At 35.4% G+C, this 27,729-nt stretch overlaps 1 protein-coding gene across 13 annotated transcripts in view; it reads left to right on the top strand.

Annotated features, from left to right (window-relative positions):
• Nucleotides 1–27,729, top strand: part of TAFA5 (TAFA chemokine like family member 5) — a 421,374-nt gene that overhangs the window by 315,188 nt on the left and 78,457 nt on the right. For all 13 annotated transcript variants that reach the window (XR_011904141.1, XR_011904142.1, XR_011904150.1 and 10 more), the window contains one exon: nt 23,450–23,577. Coding sequence is in view for 4 of the 13 variants with exons in the window: in XM_072340709.1 (XP_072196810.1) it covers nt 23,450–23,577 (128 nt within the window). In the remaining 9 variants the exon portion in view is untranslated. The remainder of the gene's footprint in view (nt 1–23,449; nt 23,578–27,729) is intronic.

Consider the following 27,729-nt stretch of genomic DNA (forward strand, 5'->3'; position numbering starts at 1 on the left):
CCTGTTATACTTGAGATTATGTAGCTCTTCTTAAACAACTTCCCCAGAGCTTTGTTTTGATGTTAGATGAGAGAAATTATTACTTCACTAGTTTAAAAAAGAGCTGTGTTGCCTAATTTGAAAGTAAAATTATATTGAGCAATAATAAAATCAATCATGTTGGTAATCTGGGATTTTCTCACAGGTTTAATTTTAGAGACAGTTTGAGAAAAACTGCAGACTGATCTGTTTGAGTCTGTGTAAAACAAAATTACTTTTGTTTATAGAATCTCCTTTTTAAAGGAACCCGTTAAGTGAGATGGAAGATATTTTTATGTGTTTGCATTTGTATTTTTTGCTTTGAATTGTATTGCTTGCATGTATCACAGCAATGAGTGACAAATAAAATATTTTCCTTTGTGATTATGCAAACAATGTTGTTATATCAAGCAGCTTTCATTTTGTTTTTATCTTAATGATAAATTCACAGGAATACTACCTCAACTACTGAATAAACACAGTGTATTTCTTCTTGTTTACCTAATAGTTCTAATTATAATGGCATTTTCCATCCAAAAATGTTTTTGTTGTTCTACAGTTTTGGGGCAAAACAAAACAAAACAAAACAAACAAACAAACAAACAAACAAAAACTCAGACAAGATAATAATAATTCAATACTTTATACTTCAGCAGCCACTAGAGTTGTTTGTTTTGGAAGTAGTTCTACCAAAAAACTTCTTTTAGAATTCCCAGATAGAAAACTCTTTTCTGTGTTGTTGTAGTGTTTAGTTGGTCTCATAATGTTGGAAATCCAGAAATGCATAGAAAGACTTCAAGGAAGTGGAGGTTGAGTTTGATCATTTTTGCCTGATAATCTAATAGTAGCCTGAGGTAAACAGTGGTATGTCCAGTGACTTGTTTAGATGATTAATCCCAAGAGGTGAAAAGGTGTGATTTCGAAATATCACAGAATCACAGAATCTTTCAAGGTTGGAAAAAACCTAGAAGGTCATCTAGTCCAAACATCACCAATACTCCCAGCTAAATCATATTGCTCAATGCAACATCCAAACGTTTTTTGAACACTCCCATGGTTGGTGACTCTACCACCACCCTGGGCAGTGCATTCCAATGCCTAACTACCCTTTCCGAGAAGTAATATTTCCTAATGTCCAGCCTGAACCTCCCCTGTTGCAGCTTGAAACCATTCCCTCTAGTTCTATCACTAATTACACGATAGAAGAGGCTGACCCCCAGCTCACCACAACCTCCCTTCAGGAAGTTATAGAGAGCTATAAGGTCTCCCCTGAGCCTCCTCTTGAGAGGCTCATATTATGTGTAAATAAATGTAAATAAATCATAAGTGTAAAATAAATAAATCAAAGTGTAAATAAATCATAAATATGTGATTATTCAAATAGTCATGTTTTTATTGTCCTAAGCAGTGTTTTTACAACTGTGCAGAGAAATGTTTTTTGTTTTTTGTTTTTGTTTTTTTGTTTTGGTTGGTTGGTTGTTTTTTTCCTGTTTAATAACCAAATTAAAAGTCAAAGCCAGTCAAGCCTGGTAATCTTAGATCTTTTTTACCTGTTAGAAGTTAAACAAAACATGAATTCTTTTTGTTGATTATTTTTTATTTTTTTTTAGATATCTGAAGCCAAAGTCACACCTCTAAAAAAGCATGAAGGAATGTACATCTATATATTTCATTTCCCCAGTAATTCTGGGGTTATGGACACACTTTTGGGACTGTGTGAAAACTTGGTTCAAATTCCCTTTCAGCATAATTACAAGTGATGCATTGACTGTATCTTTAACATGTCAAAGGACCACTTGAGTCAGTGGTTATTCTGAGGGGGGCTCTCTTAATCACTTCAGCTGAAATTCCTCCATCTTCTTTAAATCATTACATTGTCATTGATCTTTAAAGAAATATGTTAAAATGATTCTGAAAAGGTGTGAGGTAGCATATATGCTTCAATCTATACATAAAAAAATAAGTTTAAATAATTAATTTTATTCAAATTTAAAATCTCTGAGGCTGGCTTAAATTGCTGTTTTTCAGCAGTTTAAGCAGTCTTTTTTTTTTTTTTTTTCAAAAACCAGTTACATTTTTTATTTTTGCATATAGGGATCAGTAGTGTCATTATGTAGCTACTCTGTAGATGCTAGCGTTGGAGAAAAACCAGAATAATGTGAAATTAAAAGTTGCCCTGGTACTTCTTAAGTGAAAACAAATATTATTTTCTAGATTTTCTTAAATAACGATAAATGGAGGATCCCATTGGATAGCTGTATTTCTGACAGAAAATTATCCTTTAATCTGTAGTGTCTGAGATTATTTGTTTTCAGAAGGAAATGTTTTATCGTGGTGTTGGTGGAAAACTCACAAGCTAAAGGGAGGTAAAAAATATCTTAGTGACCACAGTAGCTTTTGTGGCTTCAGGTGTCTTGTTGTGCTAGGTCACTTCTTCATGAAACCTCTCTCATGATACTTGCTGAAGTATATATTCGCATTGCTGCTGCAAGCCCTTAAGATTACCCCAGTCACTGTATACTGCAAAGGAGGACTTTCTGTTGTCCCAGACACTCCATGATGTCATCTCCATCATTTCAGCACAGCCTTTCCAGAACTTTTCCCGTGCTGTCTCCCTGCACACTTTGAGTTCTGTCTGTTCTATCTCAGTGAATACCTGCTTTGCCAGTGCCTCTTGGCAAAGAAGTATGGGCAGTGCCAGGCAGTGGATTGACAGGGCATCTAACACATGAACCAAAGAATTATCATTTCTGTTAGCTTTTCTCCACTGTGTCTTGTAAAATCATTGATCAGTGCTGCTTGCTATCCAAAAGCTGGACAGCAGGCCCAGCTGGCTTGTACTTACTGGGACCAGGAGCCAGGGTTGAGCAGGCACCATGTGCATCTGTTTTCTGTAGCTGCCAAGGAACAATATGATGCCATGGGAAATAGCAAACATACTGTGATGACCTTGTTATGCACGCTGACTTGGTGGTTGCTAGACAGATTTGAGTTGCCTGGGAAACCCCCATTACAGCTCTCAACCTACAATGTTAGGGCAAGAGCCCAAGTAAAGACTGACATTTATAGAAGCTAAGCTAGGAATTTGTAGAAGCTAAGCCCTGGAAGGTGTGAGGTTGCTCTATTCTTGGCATTCATTATGGTCACTTCTTATAGCTGTTGCTTTAAGTGTGGTCACAAATGCAGTGCTTTTCCTTTGAAGTCTCAAGTGCGTGCTCCTAGATTATTGGCTCCTACAAGTAAGGTTTATACTATATCCTAACTGTGAAACGATAAACTACACGTGAAGTCATCAGGGCCCACACCAATTTGTTCCACAAACTGTCTTTTAATAAATTGTAGTAGGTTGAACCTTACTGGTAACTAGGCACCCACCAGCTGCTTGTTCACTGCTCCCTGCACCCCCACAGAAAAATGGGAGAGATACCAAAAAAGGAAAAGTGAAAGGGGAAAAAAGAAAAAAAGAGAGAAAAAAAAGAAGCAAGCTATGCAAAGGCCATCACTCATCACCTCCCACAAACTGACTGATGCCCAGTCAGCATGGCTGCCTTGGAAAGACTCTCCCACAGGTTTTTCTGCTGAGCATGATGTTATCTGGTGTGGAATATCCCTTTCATCAGTGTGGATCAGCTGTTCTGTCTGTTTTCCCTCCCAGCCTCCTGCCCACCTCCAGCCTCCTCACTGTGGGGGCAGAGTGAGAAACTGAGAAAGCCTTGATGCTGTGCAAGCAAGCAGTGCTCAGAAGTGAAACACTGGTGTGTTATTAGCACTGTTTTATCAAGAAATCTGAAGTTCAGCATCACAGAGCTGTTGTGAAGAAAATTAGCTTCAGACCTGCCAGATACAGCACATATGCTAAAATGGAAGATCTGGAGGATGGACAATACTTATGAAAGTGGACATCTAACAGACAGGGGCCTACAAAACCTGAAGTTACCATTGAGTGAATACTGGAAAAATATACTGCTTCATATCTGAGAGAGGGGCAGATCTTATTAGATTAGTATGTCCTGTCCTCATGTTCACTGTTCAAGAAAGTTATAGAAACAAAAATGGATAGAGTTTAGAGAGCAGCCTTGGTAATGATGAAATAAACATACCTGGCAGGATGAGAATACAGGAGCTCAGTTTGTAGTAATCAAGATGTTGATAAAGAGTTAAGAGACCAGAAATTTCCTGAGACCTCTTCCTACCCTATCTCTGCAGTATAGAGTTAAAGGAATTATTGCTGTGACTTCAACTTGAAAAAAAAGATACAGAACAAACACAAGTTTTTTTGAAGAGTGACAGCTGTTATCCTCTGGGACAAATCACCAAAGATGTGGTTTGAAAATGTTAAACTCTGGATTTTCCATTTGCGTTTCCAAAACAATCCTCTAGTTCAGCTACACCTACTGATAGCTGTGATGGGGGAGTAATGAATTCAGAGAATTCCTCTGGGTTACATTGTACAGGAGGTTAGAATATTGATTAACAACCAGTCTTTCTGGTTTTACAGTGTGTCATCCATAAAATAAATTAGCAGCTCCTTTGTTCTCTAGTTTCATATTTTTGACTCAACACATAACGTTTTCAGGTTTCCTTTAACTGCAAGAATTTCTTTTTTTCTTTTTTAATCTAAGTATAAATATATTTTAATAAATCATGTTGTTTACACAGCACGTTGTTACATGTTTTTTGCATGTGATTGATTTCTCCTTTATTTGCTGTGGTAAGACCAAATGTTGCAGTTGGGACATGAACTGCAGGCTGTGCATTTTCTCTCAGGTAAACTAGAATTTTAAATTTGTAGTTTTTTCAAAATAACTGTAATTTTGCTAATTGGAAGGTGTGTTCACACGTGTGAATAAACGTAAAATTGTAGTTAATGGAAGTTCTCAGTTTTTATTGAATCCAAACAATTCTGGATTTATGTAATTGAATTTCATTTGTTTTATGGTATTATTCTGGTTTACACAAGATGAAAAAAAAAGACAAAATTGCTCTTTGTATTGGTGATGATAGCCATTAAAGTCACATTTTGTTCTACTAGCTTGCCCAAAGAAACCATAGGGGATATAAAAGTGCAGATCTTGAAATCTGGTGTGAGACAATTGGAATTATACTTCAGTGATTCTCACTGTGGGACAATCATTAAGAACTGAATTTCTACCCAGCCCTTTATGTTACATCTGACTCAGTAAAAGCATCAACAGATTTTTTTCTAACCATGGCATATTTTTATCTAGTGTAATATTCAGATGCTTCCCTTCACCTTAAAATTTGTCTTTCAAATTCCTTCTTCTATGTTAGTCTTGCCCCACTGTTTTAATTTAATTTTATAATGAGAGCTTCCTTATTTAGTTAGCTAAGATCACAGCTAACTTTTACTATCATCTTTGACTGAACCACAAAGCTTGAAGTGTTTGAAAAAGGCTTTGAGTGATATGTATCTTTGGCAACATGCTTTGCTGCAAGACAAGCAGACAGACTTGTCTTCTAGTGCCTACATAACCTTAGTGGGAAATGTTAAATCATGTTTAAATTTAACTTAAAGAAACACAGTGATGTAGCCATTATTATAGTCAAGGTATCTGGAGGATGTGCTTTGTTCCAGGCCCCAGCTTCACAAGTATGAACTCCTCTTCTGCAAAAGTGAGACAGGAAGGGGTGCAGGCTTCAGAGATATTCTAAATGTAAAAATTGTTATCTTTTCACTCTTCTGACATGTGTCATCAATAAAAAGCTACTGAGATAATGTAGAGGCTACACATTTTCTAGGATAAATGAACTGCACATACTTTAATTTTTTTACTGATCTATATATGAGCTGTCTCAAAAATATATAAAAATGTAGGAATAAAATTAAAAGAGCATACAAAAGAATATGGCTGTAGTCCCAGAGGGTCTTCCAAGGATATAGAATTCTCCATTTAGTCCTTGTTCTCTTTTTTCTGAAGGTAATCAAGAAAAAAAAAGTTCCTTAAAGCAGTTTCTCTCTGTTAAAGTGAGTGTTAGACCACTACCACCACCCCAAGTGTGGTAAGATAATGGATTAATGCACTGCAAAACTGGTTGTTATGATCTAGACTTGTTAGTATTTTATTTATATTCCAGTTGTTAATGCTGGAACACTGAAATACATGTGTTTTAATCTTTAAAAGTGAACAATAAGAATCACCACTACCAGTGAATGTGATAAAAATAATAGCATTCTTTTTCCTGAAGCAATGAATCCAAATAGAATAGTCTGTACAGATAAGAGATTTAAATGCCTGAAAGTGAGGATATATATAGGAATTTCATGAGACCAGTGTGATTTCTTTCACAGTTGGAGAGTTATTTTGAGAACTGCCATGGTTGAGAGGATAGATGTTTGGAGAAGTGTCTTGAAGTTAATATAATTAAGCGTAATTATTTACAAGAGTGGGCAGGAATGAGAGTGCATCAGGCAGCCTCATTTGATACGTTTCTGTGCTAAGTAAAGTAGTCAGTGGCCTTAGACTGAAATAAATTTTAAAGAGCTAAGGACAAGACATGACACAGGATCTTCTACTCTAAGTACAGGATTTATGTCATTGATTTGCTTTCTCTAACATAAACATGTGCATTCAGGAATCAAACAAAACAAGATTAACAAAGAAAATCCTAACTAAAGCATTCACTGCATATACTTTTTGCCATGGGGAATGAATGAATAGTCTCACGACAGATATGAGCCATACTGCTCATGCCATGCCAAGAGGCATTCAAGTGCTGTGCTGATGAGTGTTGTGTTAGAAGCTGAATAGAACAGAATACTGTGTGAGGAAATCAGGCTTTTATTTGTGAACAGTTTCATATCTGATGGTGGAGTGATAATGGATAATGTGATGCAGATATGGCATACCTCTTCTCAAGCAAGTGGTACTGCCCTTGAATCAAAATCCTTGCAGATTCTGTCATGCAACAAATTTTTGTATGTATTTGAGTCAGGGAAAGACAGACAGTATGAATGATTTTCACAATACACAGGAAGAACAAAAATTAAAGATAACTCTCTATTTTATCATATTCCTGAAGCAGCTCTATGTTTGTACATTTTTGTGAAGTATTACTGACAAACACAGTTGTTTATGGTCTGTGCAGGTCTGATGCTGAATTATAGCATAGATATAAGACTGTGTGATTTATCTGATTGGAGTATTTTTGCATGTCCTTGATTTTGTCAAGATTAATGAGTGATACAATATTTTCTGTATTACTGTGGAATAATTTATACTCTCATCCCTCCCCCCTCCCTTTTTTCCCCCCCTCAAATTGGCAATATAATATCCTTAAGAAAAGAGACACTTTTAAAAATAAATGCATGAACATGTTTAATGTTATCAGTTTAGATCTATTATGATAAATTCTCCTTGGAATAATTTATGGCTTTATGAGTTATGGTAGACCTCAGGGGATCAGCAAGGAAGTTAATTGTTCCTCAGAGATGTACAATTTTTACCCTTTGCCCCTCAATCAATATCTTGCAAAGCAGTAACTGAGAAAATGCAGAGAAGCAAATCTTAGCATTTAAAATGATTTATTTTTGAAACAGCTATGTTAGCACATACAAAAGCAGAGGCTTTTGGCTGATACACAGTTCTTAAACACCCCTCTGGCTACTCACAGAGACAGGATTTTAGACCACACTGATTCAGGTCTAGTCCAGTGTAGTAATTTCTCTGTTTCTTAGCTTCAGACTGTTATTCTGGGTCAGTTGATGAACACATTAAGTACGGTAACCAGGAGTCTATCCATGTTTTGACAAACTGGTAAGAAAAAGCTTAGCATCAGGCTGTACTGTGCTAGCTTATTCAGTGTGAAATAAAGGCACACAGGAACTTTTGAGGGGGTCATTTCTATTTTGTGACTTGTTTTACCAGTGCATGTTGTGCTGGTGGGAACTGGGGTTAAAACCTTCTGAATAATGTTAACACAATCACCAAATGATCGAGTTTATAAAAATGTCACAGGACTGTGACATTAAGGAATGTGGAAATATCATGACTATCTGATACTGAATATGTCTTTTACACAGTTAGACTTTCTTATCTATCCTATATCTTTTCTTACTTTGGAATGTCTCAGTATTGCATGTGTGACATTATTCTAAATGATTTTGTGTTCTGTGTCGTTGTTGTTGGATTTGTTTTGTTTGTTTTTTTTTTTGTTCATTTGTTTTTACCAACCCCCTGATACTCTGATTTCTGCCTTATGGAATTGTCCTTGAGTTATTCTTTGGAGAAAGTATTAAACTATTCCTTTTTTTTATTTTTTTTTTTTTTTTTTTTTTTTTCCTTGTTCTTCAATTAATAGCATCATAGCATCTACAGCACAGCGTCTGTAAAGTAACAAGCTTACCTCAAGGGGTACTTCAGTGTTGCTGTCAGTGGCAGTACAGCAACTTGACACAGTTCTGGTGACAAAATCCATCAGCTCATGGTGTGATGAAGTTGAAGGTTCTCTCTCCTTCTCAAGTTAGCAGTATTTTTGGGAATCTCAATAGCAATCAGTCTTTTTTGTGTTTTGTTAGTTTTGACAAATCTGAAAGTGTTTTCCCTATCCTTTTTCAGCAGGAAAGAAATTGAGAAAAACCTTCAGTGGAAGTACTCTAAAGTTTCCACACAAAATCCTACATCTGCTTGTTAATATAAAATTCCTTATACTGTGAACTCCTATGGAGGTTAGAGATGAGAGAGATCTCTTAGGTCACCTAGTCTTTCTCTCCATTGTACATACAGTAAATTCAGTTAAGGCACAATCATGTCCTGCCCGCACTGAAAGAGAGCTTTGTTTTCATGTAGCATGAGTGCTTCACTGATATGGGAAATAAAAGACTTTCTCCTGTACAGGGTGTGTGAGATGAAGGTGTAACATGTTGGCATAAAATAATCTTTGTTAATTACTATTGTGCTAATAGCGCTTTTAATATGAATATTTTCCAAGCAAGGAACAAGCAATGATTCAGATGAGCACTGCTACAAACAAAACTTAAGTGGGACTAGAAGTGAAAGTATTTGGTATTTGGTACTCTGGTTTAGAATGGTTTGAGATGATTCAAGTAGTAGTCAGACCATACAGATATATTAAGCGCACTTCTGGAGCTGCAATTTCAACTAGTAATGAGAAAAATATAACACATTAATATCACAGAAAAATTGCTGGAAGATTTACTGTCTGAAGTGTGTTTGTATGCACACACTACACAATTCTCTATCACAAGTGATACCAAAGGTGAGGCATAAATTTTCAGTAGGCTGAAGCCTTCAATCATCTATCTCATTGAAAGTTTCAGTCTCCATGATATTAGTCTATTATCTCTCTTTTCATTAGATGATTCTCCCTTATTTTGATTATATCAGAGCTGGTGAATTTAGAAATCCTTGTAAGATATGGTTTCTTATGAATAGTCAAAATTTAGTAGTTTGAAGACTATTCTAGGATGTAGAATATACTGATAATGGCATGAGACCTAAATAACCTTATGTTGAGATCTAAATGACCATCTGTTTACTAAAAAAAAAAAATAAATACTGTTTTTGAAAAAAGGAATTAAAAACATCAGTGACAATTTATTCCTCACAAAGTAGATAAACTTAATAGCCACCTTAGATTTAAGCTGTGTGCTGCAAATTTTGCAGGCAGGGATGAACGATCTACCTTTAAATAGCAGGTTTAGTCACGGAAAACTGTCAATAAAAGTAGCAAATATATGATGATGAGAAATAAAGTTTACGTCAGCTGTAAAAAGTGGAGTTAATGAAGAGTGTCCAGCTTGTTATAAATTCAGTCTTTAACTTTTCAGCAACTTGGCCATGTAAATAGACTCCAAACTTTTGAATGCAGGTGGAATGATTTAAGTATGCTTTTTTTGTTGTTTTTTTTTTTTTTTTCTTTTTTCTTAATTCAGTAGTAGAGGGTGTGCACAATATTGTACAATTTAATTAAAATGACTTATGTTATTCCAATACAACTTCACACTTTATACAAGCTATACAAGCTATACTGTCAACCAGATATAAAACATTTTCATAAAAACAGTGAGAACAACTGCCATTACTAATGCAGTACATGCATATATGCATGCATACATAATTCAGAATTATGTATGCATAGGAATTATGCAAACATCATTAATTACAATATCATTTTTTTAAAGCTATTTGTGGAAAAAGAGCTCTTGAAGATTATTTTATTTTTGTATGTTTTAAATGCAGAGTACATGAACACTTAGGTAGTTAATATGGTACTTAAGAGAGTCAGAGAGAACTAGCAGTTATGGTTTCTTAATCTGCAAGGGGCTATTTCCAAGCTGCAGACTCAGTCAAGCAGCACTTTGTTGAGAGGAACCCCCAAGAAACCCATTGCAAGTTTTGCTTGAGTCAGTACTGCAAACTCAGTGCCATTGGTATTGTTAGACATATAAATATTTCCAATAAGAATTCCCCATTGCTCCTGCAAAATAAGAGTTCGTTGAGAAAGCTATTTTGCAGACAGTTACTATTAAAGGAAAACAATGAAATTCCTACAGGTGGAATAACCTAACTTACTTCCATCAGCATTTTTAAAACCTATGATTATAGACTCAGAACCAAGAAATGTTTGTTGGTTTTGAAACACTTGGTTGTATCAGATGTTGAACTTATTTGATTCATTTTACTTAATATACTTTTCAGTGCAAAAGAAAGAAATAGCAAGATTAAAAATGATTAAGTTTTAGGAGCCCTTGGTGTTTTGTTAGGCATATGGCCTAATTATAGCTGACAGCAGACCACTCAATCATTTAGTAAGGAAAGGCCAGTATACTCCTATGAGAGTTAAAAAGGTGTCTTGTAGAAACAGTCCTAAATAGATCTAAACAATTTCCTTTTGCTATAGAATTTTATAAGTTGCCTTAAGGGTTTGCAGATCTGTGATCATTGTCTGCAAATCAGTACAGTTGTCTTCCTAAAAGACACGCACTACCTCAACCAGAAATTGTCAAGATTATTATGGAAAAAAATGGATTAAATTTTATGTCCTGAATAAAGATGGAGATCAGGCTATATTAATGTAATTTTTTTTGCTTCAACCCCTAAAATTTACAACTTATCACAGTTGCTGTAAAAGAGCGCAATTCAAAATGTAGTTTTAAATCTCAGTAGTCTTTGTCTGATTTTTAACAGTTGCTGGAGAACCATGAGTGTTTACACACTGGATTTTCATATCTAATGAAGCTTGAAAAAGTACTTCAGCATACATTGCCTACGCTTTGGTCCTGTCAACTGTGCCTACCAGCCTCCACTACACTGCTTTTAACAGTGGCCAGGACTCCTGAAGCAGGCAACAATACCTAAGATTTCTCACAATCCTACGTGGTGGGGAATACCTAAAGGAACAGTATTTCCCTATTCTTTACCTTACAAACAATCCCCCTAGTCTACTTTTGCAGAAAGAATTTTGGAATTTTTACATGAAATTTTCTGATGGTGAAGGAGACAGGGAGAGTACTGGCCTTTAACTTCTGTGGCTGTTCATAGATGTTCTGGGTACGTTGGAATAAACAAAATATCACCTGCAAAGTGAAAAAGGAAAGATTATTCCTTCTAATCAATGATGATTTCTCTTGTAGAACTTGTTCTTAACTCTACAGTACTTATTACATAAGGCAATTAAAGTGACCTGCAGAACAGCACTCAGACTCACAAGAGTCAGAATGTAAGGTAGTTTAAAGTGTATACACAGGCACACTGGGGAGTTTCCACTATCCCAGCTGCACAACTAGTGTCCCTTAAGCAGTCATAATTATACCACACAAAATGCACACTCATGATTACACTCAGCAGGTATTGCTAAATCATTCTAGACAGTGGATTGTCCTATGCTAACTAATTCCCTGAATGTTTTCTGGCTTTCCATTCCTTCTTGGACATACGTAGTGTATAGTCAAGTCAGTTTGAATGAGTTTTCTTATCTAAACCCAGTTTCTTATCCAAAGGTTTCAGGCCTGGAATTCCAGGAGCTTCTTCCTTAACAATGTGCTATTGATAAGCAAAAGTCCTTCCCCCATTCTACCAAACTCCTCCCAAGTCCTGCCTGTTGGAAATATCCTCAATTATTTTTGGTCAGGATGGTATCTCTGATAAAAGCAGTTTTTATTCGTGATTGCAATGGCGGGCGCCCTGATAGCAGAAGCGCCTCTAAGGACATGATGTTACAGTTTTTATACCTTGTCTCCCATACATTTTCCCCTCCCGTTTCCCCTTTGGTTGGGTATTCCAGGTTACAATTTTACCTGAGGTTTGCATTTGTTAATTACATTCTGAAATTTGTTAATTCACGTGCTGTCTTGTGCCAGTCAGTTGCCATCCTGCTGTTTCTGTTTCCAAGATGTATCAGTACTCTTATCGTATTGATATGTTGATTTCCTTCAAAGCTTCTTCCATTCTGTCCCAGAGACCTTTGTTAAACAAAGAACCTGGGGGGAGGGATGTTTCCAGTCGTTCCCCATATCTCTTCAGGCACATCCTTAGGTATGTCACGACTCGTATATTTTTACAGTGTATACAACAAAACATTAAAACATACATTGTTGCTAGTTTATGCAGGTATATTGTTATTTTAACTTCTCCTCTTTGGATCTTTTATCACTCAGGTCCTATTTGTCCAGCACCAAAAATCAATAGTTTTATTTCAGATAGCTTGGACAGACAGGAGCTGCAGTCTTTGTAACTATGATTTCTATCTAATAACTACAAATTTCTTCACTTATATATTCATATTTTGTTCTAAATGCAGAAACAACATTTGATTCCCACATGCCTATTCCTAGTAATCCCCTCCCCAAACTCTGCCTAAACACCCCCAAGTCCAGCCTATTCTTGGTAAACCACACCCCAAACTCCACCTCTGAAGTAAGGTTTCCTCCCTTCTTTGATTTCCATGGAATTTAAGGGAGGGGCTTCCCACATACATGTACAGGAGTCCACAATCCCCCTGTACAGGGATCATCCTAGGGTTTCTACCTTTACTCAAAAGTGTTTTTTTGATGTAGAATCTGATGTGTCTTTGAAAATTAGTTCCTGTGTGGTTTATGTTACATATACAGGGTGAAAACACCTACAAACTAGCTGAGTTTTGGAAATGAATTACAGTATTTGTCTTTTTGAAATATGTCTCTTGATATTATGCACTCCATTATAAAAATAAATTAAAAGTAAAAACCTTATATAAATATAAATTTTACTTTTGTGCTTTTGTTTTCGATTGCTTAATATGCAGAAAACTTTGCTAAGTTTGGAGAATGGTGATTGCCCAAGGTAAAAGTACAAAAGAGAGGGAAAATATTTATATTTCAAATTATGTAAAACTCAAGTAAGGAATGCTAACATTTTACATATGTGAAAAGCTACATCAAAAAAAGAAAATAAATTATAATTGTGTGGTCTCATCTGTCAGTTGGAAATGTCAAATGTTTAGTTGACAAGATTTGTGATTGATCTTGCTGCCAGCATGTAATAAACATTCGTGACTGTGCCACTGTTTCCCATGGACACATTCTGGTGCAGTGCATGTTATAGGAATTACCTTCTATGCAGCACTTAAACACTTTTGCTCTCCTATTGGTCAAACAGTGGCTGATGAAAGTGGTAGTCATGAAAAAAAAAAAAAAAAAAAAAAAAAAAAAAAAAAGCCAGTTTCAAGTTATATAAAGGTCAACATTGCAGTTCACTGCATCATGTCTCTTCAGATACTGACAAAGAAATATTTATGAAAAAAAGTTTCAGAAGAGCTACAATTAAATATATTCTTTGTATTTTCATTGTGAAAGATAATACCTTAAGATTGTCTTCCTTTTCATTTTAACCTTTTCACCACTTTTAATAAAGTTTTCTTATTTTTGTGCAAGTACCACTAACTTGCAAAGAGTGCACAGAGCATCTAGGCATGGAACAGAGGGAAATCATGGGGAGTACGTGATAAGTGCGGTCTTCTCCATGATTTTCCTTTTCTAGTACTTTTAATTGTTCACATAGAGGCTGTGGTTAGTGTCCTGTGCTAGTCACCGATCTCTTTTCAACTCAATTTGCTTGTGTGTTCTCTTCTTACATATGTGACAAAAGGAGGGCAGAGTTTCCCACTGCTGTAGTTGTTGACAAAGGAAGCCCATTGTACTTGGCAACAGCTGCATTATTATCCCTTTCAGTGCACAATAAAGTGTCACCACCATGTCACAGCAGCAGTGTACGTGCTGACACTGGACTTGGAAAGTACCAAAAGCAATGAGGGTCAGAGGAAAACAACTCTGCTAAATGATTTTCCTTAGAATACAAAGAGAGAGTACTAATAGTCCCAGAATTCATTTTAAAAGATTAAAAAATAACCCATTTCTGTTCTAACATGTAATTTCACATTCTCATTCTCATCACTTCATAAAAGATCAAGTGTCAAATTAAGAGCGTTTTTTTTAATATATTTCTTACTGCATAGACTTCATTGAGCATAAGAAACGAACCTGAGTACATGAGCACTGCACAGTTCGATTACCCCACAAAAACAAAAACAAAAACAAAAACAAAAAAACAACAAAAAACAAACAGTGACTGTTGCCATCATTTTAGTATGTTTCACCTTCCTGAGAGCACAGAATCAGATATTCTGCAGTAACATGTGAAACTGCAGATGCCACCTACATCCACTCCAATGCTCAGCCTGTTTTCAGATCGATTTATAATCCTTCTGTCGTCTTCCTTTCTTCATCAGTTTCATATATATATATATATGTATGTATGTATGTATGTATGTATGTTAACCAGCTTCTTTTCAGTCATTTCAATGATATGTGCAAATGCTTAATAGCTAGAAGTTCTGGAGCCATTTTTTCTCTTCCACAGTTCCACCTGTGTAATGAAGGAATGGTCACAGGTATTTGCCCTAATATTTCACATTCTTCCTTTAACCACTGTGAATCTTGTATTTCAATGCAGTATTCTGCTTGTATCAGGACGATTGGAATTAGTGTAGTTGACTGAAAAAAAAAAAATCAATTCTATTCTTTAGCCTTCACTTATCCTTGTCATCCTCCTGACTTCACTGAACAAGTTGCACAGGTTTTGACCTTGTTCAGCTGCCTCAGTAGCTGCTACATGTAGTGGGGCTTTGTCTTGTGCTGTCCTCTTTTACCTTCCTTTCCTGTCTTATTCTCTGTTTTCTATTATCTGTTTTCTTGTTGCTTTCCATTATAGCCCTCCCTTGTCTCTACCCTTTGCTTCTGTCTTTGAATCCCTTTCTTTGGGTCTGAAATTGTTGTTCTTCTGCAGTTAAATTTGCTGCTCTCGGTGTGCTTGCAGCAGAGTGAAATGTGGTGAAAACCTGATCTCTGGCGGATTCTTTGATGGCAGATTTTTAGTTGTTTCCAACACACTAATTGAATACAGCAGAGCAGAACAGTAGGGGGTAGCAACAGAAGACAAGGAGTCTTGACAAAGGCTTTCTCCAAGAGTAGGTGTTCAATTAGCATATCTTATTAGATGGCAAATGCTAACTATCCACAGACAATGAAGTGCTAGATCATTCACAGGTTGAAAAGCAGTGAATATGTTCTTATTTGGGTATTCAGGCATGTGCTGAAATCCTGGCCTAAACTGTGGACCAAGTTTCCTATTGAAAATTTTGGCCTTGTGATGCATAGAAAGCAGTAGCTTAGAAGAGGCTACTCATACAAGTAATATATCTATAGAAAATTCTAACATGTAGATTTTATCTGCATTTATTATTTATAATGATTCTCATGATGCTTGCTGTGACCCTGTGAGACTTGGCAAACTATACAGTTGTGTTTTTTTTTTTCCTTCTAACTGTTAGATTGTTTTATAAGCTGTTGAAATATATGAGCTATATTTGCTGAACTGCTTTTATGTGTGAGCAATTGTAGTAATTGCCAGAGAAAGGCCAAGGGGTTGAGAATGAATGCAGAGATACACTGCAGTCTCAAATGAGTGCAAATTATAAATAGAAATTTAGTCCTTGCATCTTAAAATGGAAATAGACATAAACTGTCCATGAAGTTGGTTTGTAGAGTGTTTTCCATTTTAGGAGAGTGCTCCATTTGCACAAGGATTTCAACAACTGTATGTAGACAAATCTAAGATAACTATCACTACATCACTAGATTAGTGCTTCCAAAAAATAACTGAAAATGAGGAATTGTTGCATTTACTTTCACATATTTATTTTCATAATTGATGTATTTATGTATTATTTGGAGCAGCATAATGAGGAAATCCTGCTATTGGGAAAAACAAACAGGGAAGAACTTGAGAGTTGTTGACTATCACTGCAGTGTTTATTATTATTATTATTTTAATTATGTCTTGTGGGGATTTTTTGCTGATTTTTTTTTTTTAATTTTTATTTAATTTTATTTTTAACACTTTCTCATAGGTTCTGGATATTTATTATATATATATATATATAGTCATAGTTTTGTGGTGTTGCTGTCAATATTCCACATCATAACATCATATGCAGTATGGATCATCCATACTCCAGTTCCGTAGAATGGTAGCATCCCGGGTGCTCAGCTCTCAGAGAAGAACTACATGTCCCAGAGGACGCTGCGGCCAGAGATAAGTCACGGGAGGAGGACATATATAATCTCGCTCCCAGGCTGGAACCTTCTATCTCTCGGACTCTCAGGGAGTGAGAAGCATTCCTGCCGTGTCACCTAGACTTCACAGTAGGCCTCTCGGTTTTTGTGGACTCTCTCTCTCTGTTTTGTTCGATTTATTAGCCTCAATCATTGTATTCCGATATCATATTTAGTAAAATAAGTTTTCCTCCTTAGATTGCTGCTGCTGTTTTATTTTCCCTTCCTTTCCGGGGCCCAGGGAGGGGAGGGAGGGGAGGCCCTACGGGGCGGCTGCCCTGTCACGGATACAGGTAAATCTAGGTTACCCATGACAGATATATATATATATATATATGTATATATATATACATATATAGTATATATGTAGATTTTTTCTGATTTGTGCCATGTCTTTGAACATTCTTCTTCAGCTGTCAATGGGTATTTATTTTATATTCTTGTGAAGATTCAGCAAAACTTCACGTACCTTCTTCAAATTAATAGGATGCTCGAATACCTTACTAAATGCAGTAGCTTAGGAGTTAAACCTGTCTTGCTGTGGTATACTGAGGTAGCTGAGTATTTACACGACTTCATCTAGCAGTCTCTTATGCCACATTCCTAGGGACAAGCCATACAGATAGCAGGAATATCCCTTTCAGGGCTGTAGCTCAGAATGAAATGATAATTTTGAGATCATCTTCTGCTCCTGTCCAAAATATGTGGTATAATCTACGCTGTTTCTGGTGAACCAAAACTTTCATCCCTTTGCATGGAATAGGTCAATATCAAAGACTTCTCTGCAATGGGGAAACAATAAAACTTCTCCTGTACTGAAGCTGTATTTGGGGTGACTTGCAGGAATTTTCTGCCTTGTCATTCAGTCTTTTACTCTTCATCAAGTAACCTGGTATCAATTTGCAGCCTTTGAGTAGCCTGCAGGAAAGCACTTTTTTCCATATATTTCTCAACCTTCTTCCCAATCCTGACAGCAAGAGCAAAATGACAAAATGGGTGTCTAGACATTGCAGTATTGCTGTTCTTAGAACTAAGTAGTCTTTGGTCTAGATGTCCTATAAATAATTGAGATGAGCTAACTCTTTGAATTAACACTGCTTTCAGTGTTTTAAGTGGAGCAGAATGACTGCTGTAAAAGGTATCTGAGGTTTGTGATGTTTCCTTGTTGTATAGTAAAATAGATTAATGTTTGGGGCTTACGCACTATTACAGTCAAATTGCTGCACTAAAGACAGTACATTATTGCAGTTCTTGTTAAAGGACTGATTCAGTTTCTTTCCACTGGCCTCTTTCCTGATGCCACAGTTTCACTGATATGTATTTTAAAAAGCCTATCATTCTGCATAAAATTACTTTTGTTAATTTCTTATTTGTATGTAATAAAGCATTTTCTGATTTCTTTGAAGAAAAATGAGATGGATTAAGGTCTCAGCACAAGTGACCTCTAAGAATTCAGAAGTGTTGCTTCCAACAATACAACAAATTTCTTGTGTTACCTTGGGAAAGTTAATTACCATCTGTACTAGTTAGGGACAATTAAAATTAGCTACCAGTTTTAAGTAAAACCTGAAAAATTTAAGAGGCTCTGCAAAGGTTTTTTTGGTAGGTACATAGTGTATATTTACCAAATCAGGCAGAGGAAAGGTATGTTTGGAGCAAATGTTAAAACAGTTGAGGCAAGAGTTTACAGATGAAGAAAATGGAAGAACAAATAGGAAAAACATGAGCTAAGGAGAATAGAGAGGTAGGGAGAAGAGTGGCATGATGCTACCATTTAGGATCAGATGGAGGTGATCAACAAGGTAAGATGTAGATCTTGTTCAGTTGAAAGGGGAAAAGGTTCACTAGGATAGATTTGTTTATATAACTGTGTCTGAACTGGTGAAACCAAAAGCATTCTTGAACTTTGACAATCAGCTATGCTGATGAACTTTCTTCGGATTTCCAGAATAACAACAGTGAAGTAAAGTATGAAGATCAAAAAGTAAATATTTTTGTCCTAATGCATAGTTTATATCTTGAATTAAGTGCTATAAGTTATCATTGAAAAAAAAAACAATGTGGAGAAAGGCATCATTTTGTAAGAAGTGTAGGTTATCGAAGCTCTTAGTTAAGAAGTATGTTCAAAAGATGTATTCCATCTGGGCTTGCTCTCCACCACAAATAATTTTCCATTTGTTACTTCAGACAGCTGGAACTGACTGACTTTCTTCAGGTTTTCTACAATGATTTTCATTGTGATTTGTAAACGTTTATTTCACACATCGCTTTTCATGCACAGAAGCATGGTGTATTCTAAAATAATATTCTTAGTATCCAAGTGCTGCTTTAACTAAAATTCTAATTTGGTGTAACAGCTATGTACTTTTAAAATTATTTTTATTTTATTTTTATTTTACTTCTAAGTTCACCCTCCAACATTTGGGGAAAAAAAAAATAATAATAAATACAATCTGCCTGTCTGTGTTGATATAACATACTTTACATGTCTGTAAGTTTTTACATTTACTGCTGCTGATTTATCTCACTTTTTGTTATCACAAAATGCCATGATTTTCAGTTCTGAGATTGACTAGAGATGCATCAACTGATAACTATCTGAATGTAAAATTATTTTTTGAAAGTTCAGAAAATAAAGCTGTTTCTCTACAGAAAGGTATGCATATAATTTAAATCAAGTGAAAGGCTTAGACACGAATTTTTAATTGTGACACTTAGAAGAAATAAATAGTGTTCTGGATCATTTCACAGTTAAATATTCTTAAATATGATCATGGATATACTAAAAAAAACAATACCAAAAACAAATCCATTGGGAAGTTATTTAACATTAAGAACACTTCAGTGGGTAGTTCAGCATCATGTTAGTGTCACCTCTGCCTGCCTGGTACACCTCAGACTTGTTTGTATGAGAGAGAAGCTGTTGGTTTGTCCCTGTTTGTTCTCCTGTTCGGATGGCATTACCCAGGAAAGCAATTCCACCATGCGCTGAGCATCGTCAGTTCCCATTAACTTCAGCTAAGTGAAGGGGCATGGCCTTTCTTAGGGGATACAAAGAAGCGTCAGATCAGATTCTTGATGTGAAATTCAGTTATTTGCAGAAAGTCTACACAAAGCTTATGTAGAATTTAAGTACCACATAATTCTTTATAATGGAGCTCAGAAGGGATTTGATATCTGATACGCTTTTTTGCTGTCTATCTACAGAGGTCTGAATTTCACCCCTGGTGAATATAGGAAGGAAAATTCCAACTATGCTGCCTGAGGAAATACACTGTATTCCTTTGCTTTGATGAGTGTAACTCATTTTAAATTACCAGTAGAAGTTCTTGATATTGTGCTGATAAAATGGTTGTTTGTTTTGCTACTTATGTATAGCTTCACTGTGATATTCTGCTGTAATGGGCAAACTGAAAAGGAAAAATGAGAAATAGACAAAAATAGACATATCCCCACAGATATAGATATGGCCTCTGATGTAGCTGTACATGCTTAAGAGAACAATATGCTTGTATAAACTTTAACTTACACACAAGTGTGAGGGTGTCCAGCTGCCTACTGGAAGGTGGCCCAGAAAACAAAACATGTTACAGTGGGAATATGAGTGTGAATGTTTTGTACAAAATTGTCTGTCCAAAACTGATTATGTTAAGGAAGAAGGCATCCATTAACTGAGTTAAACTGTACAGAGGAATCTACAGAGATTTTAGGAGGAAAAAAAAGGAATCGGCTTGAAAAGTGGTGGATTTGTGAGGTGCAACATTTGCAGAACTAAGGTGCATTTTAACATACAAGCTGAGTAATTTTTCCTGCAAAAAAGGAGAAAGCTTTTGCTTTTGGATGCATGAGCTAGCCAATACAGTTGAGATAGAAATTCTGTAAAATTCTCTTGGTGTGTTCTAGATTTGTATGGGTATAGCCAATACCCAGAGCAAGAGCTTAGGTGTTTGATATTACAGGTAGTTGCTTTCTGAGATAGCTACCAAGAAAACACCAAGAGTAATCCATAGGGAAAATAAATATATTTATGAAAGTTACTTCAAATTATGTTTCCAGGAAAACCTCATACCTGAGATAATACTGGCAATCTAATATATGTATTTTTGAGTTTAACTGACTGTTCAAGCTTTCACTTCATACTGTTGACGCATTGATAAAAATAGCCATTCCAAAATGTGATTTGCAAAACATAAAAATGCAAAAGGATGATGCTTGTTGTTCACATATTACTAAGGTTTTTCTGTGTTTTCTGTGAAGTCTGCAACTGAATGCATGACTTTACTTAGGAAGGATGAGGCTGTTATGAGTTACATAAGAGATGTTTGCCTTGAAAACTGATGCAGGCCAGCTCTCAATACAGCACTACCTAAGCACCCCAAGTGCAATCTGTATTTCATTATTTTATGTGTTATGAAAACTTAATTGATTTTCTTAAAAAAAAAAAAAAAAATAGTTATGAAATTTTGGGGGAATCATTCCTCCAGTGATATATAACTAGATATATCACATAATGAGCCAAGTAACAGTATGTTCCTTTGTAGATGTTAGGGAGCTATGGTGGTTTTTAGTAATGAAATCTTGTTATGAATTTCAGATTGTACTTCCACTGAAAGAAATGTTTGTTACATTGCTGGAACTCACCAACAATTTTACTAGGACTGAGGACACAAGATGTTTCATGTCAAAGTATTATTTTACTGAAAGACTTTAAATTACAGTTGTATTTCTTGCCATTTTCTAGTGGCACTGGGAATTGTGTTCTTAAGTAGTTCCAGACAGGAAGTCAAGGGTGTGAGGAGACTGCTCAGGTGAGCGTAAATAGCTGCCACTGGGTGTAAATGCCTGCTTTTAATATACTTGAATCCCTGGTTAATTTGAATCACCATAAGCTTCATGTACATTTCTTTCTCCTGTAGCTCTTTTTGTTGATCTTATGATATATGAGATAAATGTATGACTCAGATAACAGTGTTATACATGAACATAGAGGAGGATGTGATCTCTGTCTTTATACATGGAATGTGTTTTATGTGTTTTCACACTGAATCCTAAAACACATGTATACAAGTTGTGGTAGCAAAGCTTTCTCATAGCCTATCCCAGTACTGTCAAGATGATCTCTGAAAGAACTGGAGGTTGTTTTCTGTGGACTACAATCATTGCAGTCTGAGTAAAAACTGATTGTTCATCATTTAGCATGAGCATGTATACAAGAAGCAGGACAATTTGTGCCTGTAATATTAAAAAAAAAAAAAAACAGTGAGTTTATAAACAGGAGGGAGACTGACTTTGTATATGGTCAGATATTGATGGGACTAGGGGGAATTATTTTAAATTAAAAGAAAGGAGTATTACATGAAATATTTGGAGGGAATTTCTACTCAGTGGATGGTGAGGCACTGGAAGAGTCTTGCTAGAGAAGCTGTGGGTGCCTCATCCTTTGAGGTGTTCATGTCCATGTTGGATGGGACCCTGGGCAACCTCAGCTGGTGGGTAGCAACCCTGACCATGGTAGCGGTGTTGGAACTAGATGATTATTAAGGTCTCTACCAACCTAAGTCATTCTATAATTTTAACTCTCCAGTCTACAATTTTTCCTACATAGAAAATGAAAGAACAATTAAATATCTGATCTTAGTCCTATTGCTTAGTATTCCACCAGAATGAACCCAACTACTAAAGATGTGAACTCAAAATAAGTATTATTATAACCCAGAAATATATTTATAGGTATTAACCTCCCTTTTTTCTCCCTAACTTGCAGGGGAAAAAATAAAAATAAAAATAATAAACAAATAAATAAATAAATAAAAATCTGCATAGCTAGTCTGCACCTTCTTTAATGCTCTTTAGCTACACAACCTTGAGGAAGTCATGAGGAAGCAGCTTACAGGGGAGATTAAGCATTAAGAGAAGCCCCAAAGCATGTAACACAACACCTTTCACGTAGGCTTAGTGCAATGACCACTTACTTACTTCCCTGGGGAGCCTGTTCCATGCCCACTGTCCTCTGGTGAAGAACTTATTCGTAATTCCCAGCTAAACCTTCCGCTGATGTAACTCCATGCCGTTTTTTTGGGTTCTATCACTGTCACCCAAGAGCAGAGCTCAGTGCTGCCCCTCCACTCCCTGTGCAGAGCTGTAGGCCTCCATGAGACCTCCTCTCAGCTTTCTCTTCTCTGGGCTAAGCAAACAAAACTACCTCAGCTATTCATGATGTCCTGCTTATGTTTCTTGTTCCTGTCCCTGACTATGCCTACTATTGCAAGTATCACAAGGATTTCCCAATTACTATCATTATGTTAACCTCTTTACCTATTACAGATTTTCTCCATCCACCGTTTCTCATGTCTGTTTACTATGTAAGCTAAGTAAGATTATTTACAGCCTAACACGATGGATCTTGTTCAATGGTCATTTTTAGGCTATTGGAATGACTAGTTAAAATAATAAGGCTCCAGTTTTTAGCATCCATAACGTTTCATTGATTATCAATAGCACAGAATTTGAAGTTAGCTAACTTTTATGTTCTTTTTATGTATGACAGGGCTGTCTTTTTATTTGTTGTTGAAGTTCTATTTTTATTACAAAATTTACTGGAGCAGCAGATGTTGTAAAAAATTCTGTAAGTTGCCTAAGGCTGTTTATATCATAACCTATAGGTGCATGATAAAAATAGACAACTCTAATGAGAAAATGCTTAGAAATAAGTGAAATGTAAACTCTTCTTCTAACCTTTCTTATTGGTTTTGTTTTGTTTTGTTTTGTTTTGTTGTTGTTTTTGTTTTTTTTCCTGTTCAGCACGAATTATCAAAACAAAACAGTGGTGTGAAATGCTGCCATGTTTAGAAGGTGAAGGCTGTGATTTGCTAATCAATAAATCAGGCTGGACCTGTACACAACCAGGAGGCCGGATAAAGACAACCACGGTAAATCACTTCTCTTTTCTATATTCAGTATCTTTTTCACTGTGTTTTATTGAAAACCTGAGAGTGAGATTCCTAATTGCTTTTCAACACGGATTTGTAAAGTCTATTGCCTTATAATTAAGCTATGGGTCCAAATGTTCTTACTGAAATGCATAGGCTGGAAAAAATGTAAAATGCCCCTAAAAATGGAAATTATGTCAAGGTTTTCTTATAAGGGTAAACCACTTATAGTGGTTTACTAACATGTACACAGACTGAAAATGGTGTCTTATTTTTTCACTGCATGAAAATTTTTTTATGCTGAGGAAGTATAGGATATAACACTGAACACATGTTCCAGCAGAGCGGAAAGAAAGCTTTTACTAGGAAGTGAGGAGGAAGTATTTTTTCTACTCCCACCACAACGGGAAAACCTTTGCACAGACAGATCTTTAGTTTTCATTGAGGCAGTAACTGGGCAGCATAGAAAATCTAGTAAAAAAAGACCAGGAAAAAAAAAAAAAAAAAAGCAAACAAACAAACAAAAAACCTTTAACCTTCCTTTTGGTCCTAGTTTGTTGATAGAATCTTCAGATATCTGATTTGGTGTCTTGGGGCATAAGCAGTGAATCTGATAGTGTATATGACAGTGATAGTTTCTGGAGTCTGTAATATACAAAATATTTCTACAAAATGTTCTCAAATGCCAATAATTCTCCAACTACATAAATGGAAAAAATCTTGATAAGTATAATAGAGAAGCATTCCAATAGCTAGATAGACTTCATGAAATGATTTTTCCCCTATAAATGTTTTTTAGATTTACAGGGAGCTTGAGTGTAATTTAAATAAGAGCAATTTCAAGAATATTTTGTGTTACAAGTACTTATTAGTGAGGACTAAATTAATGCCTATCAACCCCTGCACAATTTCTCTGTCTGAACAGGAGACAGACAGCAGTAGAAAGTCTCTTATAACTTTAAAATATCTGTATTTTGGAAAATTAACTTTTTTTTTTTTTTTTTTTTTTAATATATATATAAAAGGAACGAAGAGTTGATTATATGGAAAAAAAAAAAAAAAAAAAGGAATAAATGTTTCAAACATTAATGTGAGCTATTAATGGCAAGGATTCCTGATATAACTTTGTCAGACCAAAAGTATTATCTTAAATCTTGATAATGCAGGGGTGTTTTCTGTACTCGAGGTAAGCAGAAAACCTATGTACCATGACACATTATCAGCTGTCATTATAGTTCTTTATTTGATGTTTCATGCTAATGAAATGGCTGAAAAATGCAAAGTAAGCTGAGGATCTATCCTTCAGTATCTATCTTTAATAAAGTGATTCAGATAACCTTTCAGATTTAACATCAGAAGCTTGATTCTTCACTCTTACTTGTCTATATAGCTCTTAAATGCTATTGACATGAATTGAATGACTCATGATTTTGATTAACATAAATGAAATTATAATCATGCCCCATCTCAGTTAAATTATGGCCGAGGCAAGTATAATATTATTAAGCAGATTCTCCCCCACACAGAGACATTGTTGTCATTGGTGAGGAAAGATTCTGCCAGAGATCCAACTGTAGAACAGCTCTGAGCATAAGCCCTCATCTAACATTGAGCAGCCTTCAACAGTTGGTATCACACATGCAGACACACAACAAACACACAGTATTTTTCAGTCAAGGCAGACTAGATCTCAGAATGTTAAAAGAAGCTCTGAATCCAGAATGGGAAGGAAAGTAAAGCCAACCAACAGCAAAACCATGAAACTGCAAGCCATAATGAAGTATTAATAAACTTACATTTTAACAAATGTTCATTTGTTCTCTAGACACTTCATTGAAGGTTACAGAATGCTCTGGAAAATGGTAGCCAGGCATGGAAACTGTGTCTTAGGATAACTTTTTGAAGTGCTTGAAGAGAAATTTTCTAGCAGAAACATCGTGAGACCTTTTTTATTTTTTTATTATTATTATTTTTATTATTATTATTATTATTATTTTTTCTAGCAGTACTCTTAGGTCAAAAACTACTGACGCAGTCAAGTATTTTCTATTTTTGCCCAGAACACACATCTCAGTTACCAGTCCCACATTAGCCTCTAATTATAATGGGGAAGATTAACAGTGCACAGAGAAGGGACAGAAAAATGGTCACCAGGAACTATGGGGAAGTTCATGTCCAAACATATTAAATGAATTGCTGTACATTATTTGTATTGTTAAGTAGAAACAATTCTTAACCATATTTTCAGTTGTAGCTACATCATATCCTTAATTATATCCTAACTAACAGTTTTGTTAACTCACATTTGTTAATCTAATATTTGCAGGCCTTTTCTAAATATATTAATCAGTATCATGAAAGTGTTTGGCTGGGTCTTACATTGTCATAGTGATGGTAGATCATATTGCAGAGAGATCTCTGGTAAATGCTGAGGACAATCATTTGCTACTGTGCTGATGCCAGAACAGTATTGAACTCTGATGGACTGAGACCAGCTGTTGTGGTAATACCAGCTGTTTTGATTACAGATAGTTTTGTGTAAGTTTGGCTTTGAATAATGGGGTTTAGAAAAAGCATGTGAAATTATAGAACTGGTGAAGATTCTGTCTAGGTCACAATTACCATATGTGATAATATAATCTAGGACTTCTAGTTAAATGTGATTTTTACCAAAACACAGATGAAATAGTTTTCATTTTCTTGAGATATATTTAACGTTTAACATTTTTTCCTATGAATTTACCAAGCAAACAGGATAAGAAATAGTTTTTTCTCCAAAGCATGAATGCAAATTCTTTAAACTGCTAGTTCATGTTTGTGCCAAAATTCTGTAGTCTTTTTGTAACTGCTTCTGGAAATAATGCAGCAAAATCAGAATTCTCTCCTTACATGGGTAGGAGTGTCTTATACACATTTTGTGCTCACTTTGCACATCTATAAATGACTACACAAGGTGCAAGGCAAAGGAGAATCAAAGTATACTCTAAATGGATCTGGATGTCACTTCTGCCCTGTCATCCTATCTACAAGGTGTGAATGAACTAAGGATTTTTCATCTGCTAAGAGGCTTTTAGAATCGAGGATTGTCTGGGCTAACTGCCAATATATATATTAAGCATCTGATACAAGGAAACACTATGGCAACTTGTAAAATAAGGTAACAAGAGGATACAACAGAATTGTTAGCACTTTCAACATACTAAATACTTTAATGTGAAAAATGGCCTTACGGTCACTTTAATACCTTCTACCTTAAAAAATTCTTCCCCTTTTGCTATTCTCACTATTTCAATGTCTTTTTTTTTTTTTTTTTTTTTTTTTTTTTTTTTTTTTTTTTTAAGATACATAATATTTAAAAATAGTATGTACAATCAATAGTACCATCAAGGATGTGATAATTAATATATTTTTTCAGATGCTGTTGAGAAGCTTATCCATCTAATAGGTCAAGTTAAAAAAAAAATAAAAAATCTTACCAGTGTATAAATGAGAAGATTCAGAATGTATCGGCTTTACAGCGACGATTAATTTTAGCAGCAAAGTGTATATATGTTGTCAATGATCCATCACTACCTAATTGTTACTTAATTAATTCCTTCTTCTACATGATGTGATTTCAATGCATGGAGCTTAACAGAACATTCATGCGCCAATTCCTCAGTAGCTAACCTTTTGAAACCTTTGCAATTGTACTGCTAAATTAGCTGAAGTGGGAAATTAAAGAGTATGAAAAAACGAAGAGAGAGCTCACAGTGGATAAAAGGTGTAATTACTCTGACATGGAGCTCAGTGCTTAGCTAGTAAAATTTACTAAGGATCTAGTTTCACCAAGGGACATGACTTTCTTAATAGAGTTTACTTACACACAGAGCAACTTAGCATTCCTCGTCATTAATATAAATGACATGCTGGCTGACTTGGAAAGGCAATTTGTTCTTTACTCTGAGAAATATGACAGTGGTTCTTATTGGCTGCAACTTAAATCAAGATTTTTTTTTTTTTTTAGAGCCTTATCATACACAGAAGTATGATAACAATGGTCAATCAGTGAAAATATACTGGTTTTCTTTTCATCATTGACTTATGAGCAATCTGTTCTAGTTCATACCATTACATTCTAAGTAAATAAATATATATGTTACATACTTGTAA

This window comes from Excalfactoria chinensis, chromosome 1, assembly GCF_039878825.1.
Source record: "Excalfactoria chinensis isolate bCotChi1 chromosome 1, bCotChi1.hap2, whole genome shotgun sequence".
Classification (NCBI taxonomy): Eukaryota; Metazoa; Chordata; class Aves; order Galliformes; family Phasianidae; genus Excalfactoria; species Excalfactoria chinensis.